The sequence below is a fragment of the Mytilus galloprovincialis genome, chromosome 8 (assembly GCF_965363235.1).
Source record: "Mytilus galloprovincialis chromosome 8, xbMytGall1.hap1.1, whole genome shotgun sequence".
Lineage (NCBI taxonomy): Eukaryota > Metazoa > Mollusca > Bivalvia > Mytilida > Mytilidae > Mytilus > Mytilus galloprovincialis.
This window is the reverse complement of record NC_134845.1, coordinates 28,809,571-28,822,070: the sequence shown is the minus strand read 5'-3', so window position 1 is coordinate 28,822,070 and position 12,500 is coordinate 28,809,571. Positions and strand designations below refer to the sequence as shown.

General features: G+C 29.5%; 1 protein-coding gene across 2 annotated transcripts in view; it reads right to left on the bottom strand.

Moving 5' to 3' along the window:
- Positions 1-12,500, bottom strand: part of LOC143085491 (glutamate receptor ionotropic, kainate 3-like) — a 42,153-nt gene that overhangs the window by 10,312 nt on the left and 19,341 nt on the right. The window contains exons 2-8 of one of the 2 annotated variants that reach the window (XM_076261869.1): positions 11,081-11,206; positions 8,929-9,171; positions 7,112-7,290; positions 4,809-4,862; positions 4,139-4,369; positions 3,002-3,112; positions 825-857 (exon numbers count right to left, since the gene is read on the bottom strand). In XM_076261869.1, coding sequence (XP_076117984.1) covers positions 825-857; positions 3,002-3,112; positions 4,139-4,369; positions 4,809-4,862; positions 7,112-7,290; positions 8,929-9,171; positions 11,081-11,206 — 977 coding nt within the window. The remainder of the gene's footprint in view (positions 1-824; positions 858-3,001; positions 3,113-4,138; positions 4,370-4,808; positions 4,863-7,111; positions 7,291-8,928; positions 9,172-11,080; positions 11,207-12,500) is intronic. The other variant, XM_076261870.1, reaches the window with a different exon arrangement.

The following is a 12,500-nucleotide window of genomic DNA, read 5'->3' as shown; positions in this document are numbered from 1 at the left end:
TCTTACACTAGCAATTAATTGCATGTGAAAGGATATTACTGTTACAAAAATCGAGAGTTTTTATAATCTTAAGTCTTCTAAGGATGTAAGTATACACTTGTTGAACCAAGTTCACAATCGACTGATACAATATAATTTTTCAAAATGTTAACGATATAACACACCACAGCAATTCAAAATATGTTTAGCCACACAATATAATAAGCAAAACAAATAATACATATAATGGCTAGAAATAAGAACTAAAGACGACTGAACACACAACCGATAACTTATATATAAAAACAATATTTTTGTTAGAATTAGATATAGGTACATGTGTGAAGAAAGAATATTGTGATATCTCTTACGATATCGGTACCTTTGTATTAGTAATTCGAACATCATTTTTTTTCATATCATACCTTTTATTTGAATCGGTTAGCTTTATATTATCTACTTATCGTTTTTATCTCCTTTATTTAGATTTGTGTTTCTGAAATTTTCTTCTGTAATTAAGTAAGTTTTACAAATTTCTATCCAAACCCGAAATATGTCCAATCTTTTGTTTTCACTGTTTGCGTTTTTAGTGACAAAGCTCAAGTTGTGTTGACGTCGTCGTCTTCAAATAATTTGTTTTTTACTTCTTCGATGGGTTTTTGGTGTTCAGTTTTTCGGGTAAACCATACGTATGTATACATCGTAACATACTACAATAATTATCTAAATTCCATGTATCTACTCTAGTTAGAAAAAAATTATATAGACAACCAAAGCTTTACTAAAAAATTAGGAGAAACAAATACAAACTACAAATAAAATTAAGTGCAACTAGTTATAGTTACCCGATGTTGAATGGACCCGTATCTGTTAAATACCTTTGTTTATTTTGAAAATATACGTAGATTAACCTATGAAAGACCACAGAGATTGTTTGAGATCCGTTATTCGATATTTAAAAAATGTCGAGTCCGATGTGTACAATTATTGATTCGAAGTTCCTTTCTTTAAGTTTGAAATTGAAAATAATACATTACAAAGAGAATCAGTCAAAAATATTTTTTTCAATAAAGTTTTTGAATAATCAATGAAGCTGTTCCATGAAAGAATGTTCATAGACTGTCATATTTGTTATTACACAAAGCATTCATCTTAGATACAAAAATATATGTGTGATGTATATATAAATTTTCAAAGAAAACACATTAAACAAAAGCACAAAAGGCTGAACATCATATTAGTTGCTGCAATTGTACATGTAAAAATTACCATTGTATGAAGTCGAAGAGATAAAATCAAATTTTCCATGAACATTATTTTCGACTAGAAACATTAAATAACAAAAAATGTAATAAATAAATAAAAATGTATTAAGTTTGAACGAATCTTGAATCTTGAATATCGGATCTCAAATTATTTTCTTGATCTTTTATAATTATATGCAAAGTATCATTAACTTGTACTTATTCATTAAGACCTTTGTTGATTTGCACATGGTTTTAAATTTGTCTAGTTAGTTTTTTTTTTAATTTTATATCCCATCTGCAACATTTTTCTGGACAAAACGATTACGTCAATTGGAAACTTTAAAAAAAAGTAACAGCAATTGCATTCCGTAAAACTAACACAAAATACGTGCAAATCATGATAACAGAAACAATATTTGGCGTTAGCAAAACATCTAAATTAAGTAACATTTACCACTTGTTCAATGATGTTAGCTTTATCTATATTAGTAACTCATTTAGTATAATGAGATGTAGCAATCTTGATTAAAGACGAAATAAGTAAACTGAAGTCAGTATTTGAAAAGTAGCATGCCTTATTTAGTTAATGATATTCTGATATAAGTAAACTCATCATAGATACCAGGACTAAATTTAGTATATACGCCAGACGCGCGTTTCGTCTACAAAAGACTCATCAGTGACGCTCGAATCCAAAAAAGTTAAAAAGGCCAAATAAAGTACGAAGTTGAAGAGCATTGAGAACCATAATTCCTAAAAGTTTTGCCAAATACAGCTAAGGTGATCTATGCCTGAGGTAGAAAAGCCTTAGTAATTCAAAAAATTCAAAAATGTGTTAACAGTAAATTTATAAATATAACCATATCAATGACAATTCATGTCAGCACAAAAACAGGAAACACATCGACATCATATACAAGTCTAACCATAGGCTCGTCGTCCAATAAATAATACCATAGAATAACACCATCTGGATAATAGCTTTTCAAATAATGGCACTTAACACTATCGTAGTATATCGTTATACAATACAAATATTGTATTTATCAATCTTTTTAAAATATTTTGCAATAATTAATTATGTTTTGTAGTTGTGAACATTCACAATCTACGGTTGCTTTACTAAGGAGTTGAAGACGAGTGAAAAAAATATAAATTTTCAGAAAAAAAGTATTGTCTTTCAAATTAGTGTTAGAAAGGATTGCAATTCTACTACACCATAACAATAAACATCTTTATAACAATAGAAAAAAAATTTCTTTTGATATGATCAATTAATCAAACACATTCATACATAAACTTTTTTTCTGATAGTTGTAAAATGTTCAAAAGGATGAACTTTTGCAATGCGCAGTAACATGGGCTAATTGTTTTTTTTAACTATTGCTGGTGAGTGTCAAACTAAGAAGATTCGAAAACATTTCTTATATTTATTGAAACTCATTTGAAAATAGATATTGAAGTTAGTGAAAATATATGTTGGTGCGCTTGTTTTTAAAATATCAGTATATGAAAATTTGGTAAGACACATGAGTTGATTTTTGAGAACTTTATTTATAAAGATGCTTTCATGTTTAAAAATGTTTAGGCGTAAGTTGATTTTTATAAGGACGTAGATTCCGTCGTATTATACAAAAAACAAAAGGGGAGAACACTTCTTTGTTTTTTGATGTCATTAAATCGACATAATATGGTCAAAATAAATGTAAAGATCACCTTATTAAGTTCGTGTGTATTTGAAAGTCAATATATCCTGTACTAACCAACTTACATACCTCTTTTAAGCGATTCTTATACACAGAAACCTCTGTTAGTAATATAGTAAAATTGAAACGTTGTCCATTATTATCAAATGCAATATGTCCTGTCATTCCTTCAAATGTGTCCTTAAACAAAAACAAAATGATTAGTACTACATTTATTATAATTATGTTTGGCTTATGTTTTAACATGTCAAATATATCGTGCCTGGATAGTATCTGTGTTGACACAAAGTTATTAACTTCCGCATTGCTTCGAAATTGCAATTTCATGTGTAGCACAACTGGTGATGACTTAATAAGACAGCGTTACTTGTGTAAATCTCAGCTAGTCCCCTATTTTAGATAAGATCTCGATTGAAGTACATTCTGATTATCAGAATGCGTATTCTTTTCTGAAGGTGCACATAACTTTCTATCAAGTGTAATTTAGTTGCTTAATTATCGTCATCAGCAACAGCACAAGTTTTAATGCGGAACGCACTTCTGATAATATGTGTAATTAAATTATTACTGAAATTGATATCTTTATTAGATTTGTTCGTTTTATCTCTGTAAATTGTCCGCTTCTATTGGATCACTATGGTGTGTCCTTAATGGAAGTTAATTTGAAAATCTTCACAACATGTCTAAAAGTTTCCAAGACGTTACATAATTAAAGTTCCATGCTGTATTGCGTATTAAGAAAACTGGTTTCTTTGAAATAAATTCCCTCTCAGTCGCAGTATCAAGACTTCTATTCCAAAAGTACAAAATACGTGGTATAAACATATAGAAGCGAGTGACGTTAAGATTATTGTGTATGAATGCAAATTGCTGCATACCTTAAACAGATAACTTGTGATGAATTTTCTTTTAATTGATAATCCATCATTGGTTTATGTTACTAGAATAAGCGAGATTTGTATACCAACTCATGGTCATAAGCCATCAATATTTCAATAAACATATAAAATAAATGTTTAAGAAGGATTAATACAACACCGGTTTGTTTTTTATATATCTTTTAAAATGAAACCAACTCCGTATCTTTTCAGGTAAAATCACTACTTTATTCTAATAATGCAGTGCAAAACTATTATTGTGGAGTCGATTACCTCAACCTAAATTATATGATAAAAGACTTTTTTTTTGTAATTGTCATTAATTTACCTGTTTGAGGATATTTATCATATCCTTTCTGATTCCTTGTACAGTGTTATTATCTAACCTTGGCACAGTTTGGTTAATGATATATAAAGCGTCAGTGGCTAGGGCAACGTTTAATTTTTCTTCCGGATACTTTACACCATACACATGGCTGTTAAATTCCATCAAGCTAAAGACTGTGTAATTAAACGTTATATCCTCAAATCCTTTGAAAATATGTACTAGCTGGTCGCCCTGAAATACGATTGAAAATTCTTTAGTATTGTTAATGAAATAATCAGGTCTTAAAACACAAAGTTAAATAATGTAGGAATCTTGAGGCCAAACCATACTGTATATAATTTGAAACCTATATGATGGTTTTGATTACATGATTCAATCAGTTGAGTAAATTTAGTTAATAACAATAAATTACAATAAAAAAATCTTCAAAAAGGAGTTTTGTCTTATAGATTTCGTATCATTTGTAATAAAATAAATAAAAAGACAGATAGATAACCCCCTCAAAATACTATACAGAAAACATAAACAAATACGAGAAACACGATGCATACAATAACATCAGTTTCTGCCCAACTGTTGGCATGCGTCATGTTTCATGTAATTTCAATGTTCAAAGGAGCTTTTGAAAATATAAGTAAGTATTAATTAGTTATTTTAAAAACTGACTTACAGGATCGTAAAAGAACCACTCATAAGGTATTGACATCATAGCAAGACTTCTCGCCTTAAGAATAAAAAAAAAATACATTGTCATTATATGTACGTAGTCATACTGACATCATAGCAAAACTTTTCGCCTTGAGAATGAAACATAAAGACATTGTCATTATATGTATATAATCTAATGAAAAAGCAGAATAAGCAGAAAGCATATTAATGAATGTCTGTCACAAAAGAAAACAATATTAAGCTATGTGCAATGTGACCTTTAAACGCTTTCAAAGATAAATTAGACAAAGTGCAATTTATTTCTTCACAAGATTATATATAATACATCGTAATCCAATTCTCACATTTTAAGTGACACATTCCAGGGAAATACCTTAAGTAGTACAAATAATCAGCTGATGTAATTTCTTTAAGGATGTTTCAGAAGGACGCTAAAATGAAAGTAAATTGGCTACTGTTGCTGGAAACAATTCTCATATGGACGTATTGTACCATATTAGTGAGACTAATCATACATTGATGTATGGTAACACTCTACAAAAGTCTCGAAAGGAATAAGGACTGTGTTGTTTTTATCTAATTGTTAGGATTGGAGACATAAATAACAAGGTTAAAACTTCGCCATCCTATATCTTTTTATTGTTATCACATTGAAAAGCCTGTGCCTATTATCAAATTATTTTATATCTTCTGTAGATATCTAAAATTTATAAAACGCTTATTTACTTGGTCTGTCTTAAACAGGATTTTATAAATAAAATATATTCATATATGCGCACTCTTTTAAAAATAATAACTCAATTAACCTTCCTGTTGTTATGGTTTTAAGGATTTCCTAGTATGTCGTATCAATAATCTAGTTTAAGCATACAACATGTGCTTGTCTGGGTTACATGTTTTTTTTTTATTAAATTGAAACTACTGCTATGTTTACCCCTTGAAATACCAACTAGAGTTAACAATTTGATATCATTTCCTTTCGTTTCATTTTCTTGAATGAATATCCTTTCGTTTCGTTTTCTTGAATAATTGTATAATAAAGCAAAACAGACGCCAATAAACAATGTACTAAGAAACCATCTGAAACATTCTGAATGATACTAGATGATGTCTCCAGTTAATGGCCAGAAGGCTATTGATTGTCCTTGTAATTGTACTTCAGAAGGTTTGGTCTTCGTTCATACTGGCAGAATATAAGGAAAGTACCATGTGGCCAATAAAATATAGCAATCCATTTACCCAAATTACAGAACTTTTCTGCGTTAATATGAGGCTTCAAACTTAATTTAAGAAATAAATGAGACAGGCAGGATTTGTTCAAGACACATAAACACACTTAAATGCTAACGCTTGTGTTGTTAGTATGGTAATCTACCAATCTACGCTCGTCAATAAAATTAATAAGACATAAAAGCAATTTGTTCTTACATCTGAAAGAAAGGATTTGACGTCTTCTACAGTTTTATCTATTGCATTTTACCAACATTTTCAAGCAATCTGATCAAAGTTTCTAAGTTTGAAATTAAAATGAATATTAACGAGTTTTCCAGACTTCAGTGAGGTAAGGTTATGCTAATTTGAAACTGGGCATAATGAGAGACAATCAGTTGTTGTGTGCCTGGTAACGGTTTCATTTTTTTCAAGGACGTTTCAATGACGTTTAAAGAAACTATTGAGAAAAAAAAAAACTATAAAAATGAAAATGTTGACAATTTAATTAAATACATTTAATATAGGATAACGTCTATGGTTAACCGCAGAAATAATAAATTAAGTTGAAAATCGTGATCTGAAATATGACAAAAAAAATCTAATTTGAATTTATTGAGTGTAAAACTAAACATGAAAATTTTGACCATTTAATTTTAAAATTACGTTTAAGATAGGATAACGTCTACGATTAATTGCAAAATTAATAAATCAAGTTAAAAAACGTGATCTTTAATAAAACAAAAAAGTCTTTTTAATAATGACTATGATAGGAATTCGATACTTATAATAATAGATTGGTGAATAGGAATCTGTCAAAAACTGGTAAATATTAGCTTCAACTTTTTATAAGGTTTCAGCTACAACTGACAAGCTAAGAAACATTAAATTTGGTACAATAAATGTATCTTATTTTCTAAGAAGTATGTTTTAATTTTTGTAGACTAAAAAGATTTAAGAATAACATTTGATATAAAAAAAAAAAAAAAAATAAAACAACTACTTTCAAGTATGAAATAAATATGTTAGGTAGTTAACTGAAAATATATTCTAAGAAATTATTTATGAATTTATATACTGACGCTGGTAGTTTACCTGCTCTAAAATCTGATATGTATTATTTCTATTACAAAAGATAATGCTGGTTTGAACAAATGCAATCCTCATATGAACAAGATGGTCTCGGATCTGTTCGTCTGTACCTACGGAATCAACACGCCATGATTTTACCATCAAATCATGATTTGAAAGTAATTTTTCGAGCATATCTACCCCTGAAAATATACAAAATTATTATCATGACAGATATCTCATAGAATATAGAAAGAAACATAATGTGACATATAGGAAATACGTTAACAGAGGCGTAGTCGCTAAAAAAAAGATGAAAATGAAAATCCTCGCAAATTATTCTAATGATGTATCTGATACACATTGAAATGCTGCACTTTAAGGCACAACTATGAAAATTTAATGTCTTATTAACTGCTGCATTGACATTCAGCAACAAAACGATAAATATAGTGTTTTTCATTGTATAAGTACAATCAATAAAGGTTATCTGGTAACATGTGGAATATATGTGAATGAGACATCAACACAGAGCGCTAGTGAATTTAATCATCAAACTGAAATCAATAATTTAAGGGCTTTCATACCTGTAGCATTCTTTGTGACAACATCATCAAACAAAACTTCATGCATTTTGTATTTATTTATATCGTTATCATCACTATATATTTACTTTCTGGCATCATACACTAACTATCCATATTTATTTGTTTGTACTTCATGCATTAGAAAAATAAACCATTTGCTAATTGGTCGTGGAACTTTAAGTTGTATTCTAATTATCACAGCTTCATAACAACTTGCTGTAAAGTAGTAATGACATTTGTGACCCTTACAAAGGAGGTGCAAAGTATGATTTATCATACTGAATTACACATTACCGTTAATAGTCCCGTATGCAAGTTTAGGAAGATAACTGAATACCTTATTATAATCGTTTTAATATGTCTATGGGATATCAAATTCGTATCTATAATTTTAGAGAGGGTTTACCAAAGCAGCATGTGGATTGGTACTCATATATAGAGTGTACATTAATCGTATATGTAGTTCCAAAGGTCACCCTACCACATAAATCGTCCTCTGGAGATGGTAGTTTCAGAAATTCGGAATTGATTTGCAATTTTAATTTTCAACTTTGACGGTTAAATATCAAATTATTCATAAAAAAAACTTGAAAAAAGTCTTAATCAAACGTAATCTACACCTCCCTTAAGAGAAATTAAGATAAGAAGATTTTAAGTTTAAATAGAAAAGAAAAGTTAAAAATATCTAAAACATATGTACAATATCATTCCCATATTTCCAAAGCTTGCTTAACCATACCTTTCATTAAATTGAATTAACAATCTATGTTTATCAGTAAGAGTTTAACTAATTGTAGGATTCTATCTATTTAAACTATGTATCAAATATAGATATTAGAATATCCTTAAATATTGTTGGTTTTTTTGGAGAGAGAAAAAAAAAACCCACATCATTTACTATAATTGTAGGGAATAATGATGTGATAAAATAGAGCACGTTTTGGTTTACTCTTTATTTAAATCTCTAGCAAATTAATCATTCATTTTTTTAAAAATAAATAAGGCCGTTAGTTTTCTAGTATGAATTGTTTTACATTGTCATTCCGGGGCCTTTTATAGCTGACTATGCGGTATGGGCTTTGCTCATTGTTTAAGGCCATACGGTGACCTATAGTTGTTTATTTCTGTGTCATTTTGGTCTCTTGTGGAGAGTTGTTTCATTGGCAATCATACCACATCTTCCTTTTTATATACAGGCAATGTGTTTTCTGTGAGCCTTTTTTCTTTAACTTGCTTGACATGTGAACAGCTTACCTCGGTCATCATCATAGAACAGGCTAACTTTATCCCACTCGTAATAGCTTATTAAATCTAACATGGCTGAACTAAAGTCTGATAACGTAGGAAGAAGCTGGAATGTTGAACGGAGTCGTCGCCCATGTTGGTTAGAGGTCAAGGCTAAATAAGGAATTTCTAATTTTTCTGTCACAACAGCGATAGAGTCGTCAAAGGGTCCGATTACTATGTGGATATCGTTCTTAATTAACAGTTCCATTACTGAAATAAGTCATATTTCAAATACAATAAAACATTTATTTAATACAAATCCTTTCAAGATATACAAAATAAATAGGAATATTCCAATCTTTAATTAAAATGAATGGAAAAACTAAGGTATTTTCGTACGCACAAGACTGGAATAATGTTCATTAGATAACGATTGATGCACATTTTGTCGTCATAAGACTCATCAATGGTACTCGCATCACAACAACAGTATACTAGTACAGGTCAAATAAATTTGAAGTTGGAGATAGATTCGAAAAATTGTACCAAAAACGGCTAAAGCATTGCAATAGATATTCAGCAGTGTTTCGATTAAATTAAGTTTAAATTAAGACAGTAAAAAATGTTGACTACTGGGATTGGAATATTCCGCGAAACGAAACGAAACTTCCAATATCAATGAACGTATGATGCGAAAACACTTGTTTCAGAGCTAACCTTCATCTGGTTCACTTGTGACCAAAACTATCAACAGTCAACATAATAAGATGTTGGCTAGTATGAAGAAAGGGATTGATACAAAAAACACTTTGAAGATCAAATCCGGTTTTGCAACTTTAAATTTATCATAGTCATATGATTTAAAACTGGAAATTTACTGAAGAAAAACAAAGATATATTTAGGCAACCTCTTCCTTGTTCATGTAAAATCATAAATCGGTTAAAACATCATCCAGCCATTAATATGTAAAATACAATATTGGTGCAAACTAATTTGCATGCTTTGACATATTGCCTTATTCGTTTGCTTTAAGTCTTTAATCTTTCTTAATTAATGAAAAACTGCAAGAAATGCCAGTACCTGTAATGTCAACAGAAAATCAGTATGCCCATTTATAAGAATAACTTTGAATGATCTGTTACAACATAAAAAAAATAATTTGGAGCAGCTTTTGTAAGTTCAACGGAAACTGCATATCTTGATTATAAATTAACATGCATCTACAGCACATATGTAATCCGAATGAACTATAAGATGGTAGGTTATATATTACACGAAATAGCTTTCATCTTATCTTATCTTCAGCTAATGTCTGAATCTGATAAAAATCGCTAACAAAAAGTTAATAATGAAGCATGTATCTAGAAAACATCATAATTTTTTATAAACATGCTTTTGTATATCTATCTTCGATTCGTGTTTAAATATCAAAACTCAAATTAAAAATTCTTGTAACTATTGGTGCTTATTATCTTGTTCCTTACACATAAAGTTTTGACTGAAGTTTCTGTTTTGCATTTATGAATAAATATGGCAGTTGGGTAAATCACAATATGACAAAAAAAAACAAAAAAAAAAACAAGATGACAAATATAGGAAAACAGACATCAACTTTGATTTTAAAGACTTCAAGTATTGATAAGTACCCACACAAAGCATTATATTGCTTCAAGGTCTAGACAAAATAAGTTCTTATATCTAAAGGAGGCGGCCAATTACAAATACTTGACTGCAACACCAAATTCTATATAAAAAAAAAACGTTTTTGTCTTTAGTTACTTAATAAAGCCGCGGACATTCTTAACATGCTGGTTGCCACCTTACATAGGTAATACTTGCTGTTGGTCAGGTATAGCAATAAGAAACCATTATCAAAGAAAAATAGCAAAAGCTATATCATCAACTACTTACGAAATCCATTAAGAGAGGCGATAAAAACTGTTAATAAAAATTAAAAAGAAAAAACGGATAAAGCCTTCGCAAAATAAAACGAAAGTTAGTGAGATTAATTAGTTTTTGAAGTATTCCATCCTTTTCTTGCCTATACCTTAACTTCATTTTGAATCATTTATTAAAAATCATATCAATGAACCATGTTTGAATCCTATTTTCCAGGATGATAAAGATAATCTGCAGATCAATATAAGAAAAGCTAGAAAAATTCTTCGAATCACTTACATTTTGTCATTTTATCGTACTGTGATCTGTATGTCTTCACTTTTAGGGATAATACTGTATAAGGGACTGTAAGGGGATAGTATGATGTCACGTTGTCTATGGAATTGTCCTTCGATGGTACGATACCTGTAATAATATAGAATAAATGATGCAGGTGAACGTTCAACGACTATTTACATATACTATGTTGATGTATAACAAGGCAGACAATTTACAACAGGGAATCATATGCTTTGGATCAAAATAAATTTGATGAATCGTTATATAAAACCAATCATTATTAGGTAAATATCTATCTGCTTCAATGTTTGTAGACTATACATATATAAATATACAATGTGGATGTGTAAGAGGGGAGAGAAGATGGCAATGGGATAGCATATTATTCATATCCACACAAATCATATAACACGCTATATAAAAACAACTAATCATTATGTTAACATCTGCATTCTTGAAATTTATACAAACAAGTATAGATGTGCTATTCAGTTCGTTTCTGACGATAAACATCAATTTCGTTAGATAAAGATTGAAAAGATTAATAAATATCCCTTCACGATCTTTTAGTCCTTTTAAAAGCATTACGTAATGGCCAAACAATAGATTTTTGATACAATGTGATGATATAAAGCTTCATTAATTCAAAAACCTTATGTTTCGTTACTATAAGATAGTCAAGTTCAATTTGGGAATTGTATACTGTGGATTCATTTTTATTCGTTGGATACCAATTTTCGTTGGTTTCGTGGGAACAGTTGAACCACAAACTCAAATGCTCAACCAGTAACATATTTCCAATACGTTTTGTATCCATAAATTGGCAAAACAATGAAATCAAATATCCACGAAACGACAACTTTTCACCAATCCACGAATATTGATATCCACGAAAATAAATGAATCCACAGTTAACAGAATGTTGAAGGAATTCAAATAATTTTTGTACGTTTTGAACAGTTATTCTTCAGTTTTGACAGAACATAGATGTTAGGCTGTTCTATAGATATAAATTTGAAAAGAGGAAATACTGAGTGATGACTGAACCTACGACTATGATCGCATGAAATACTTGGGATTCTATCCTTGAAAGGTTTATCATATCAATCTCTCAGATTCACTACACCCGGATACATTTCTTCGATGTATCACTGTGTGAAATATTGAATAGTCATTAATTTGCCTCTGGGGTTTCTTTTGTAAATTACAGAAGAAACGAATCATTAGAAATTCATTGAAATGAAACTCATTTAAAGTTATGTTATGGGAGATTTAAGTGAATCTTTTGAATTTCAAAACTCATAATGATACAACACATAGAACCGCTAATATAAAATATGCAAATTTCGAATTATAATAATTATTCCATGTGATCTGTTACTTCAAGTTCTATAAATTATAGGCAACATTAGTTTACTGA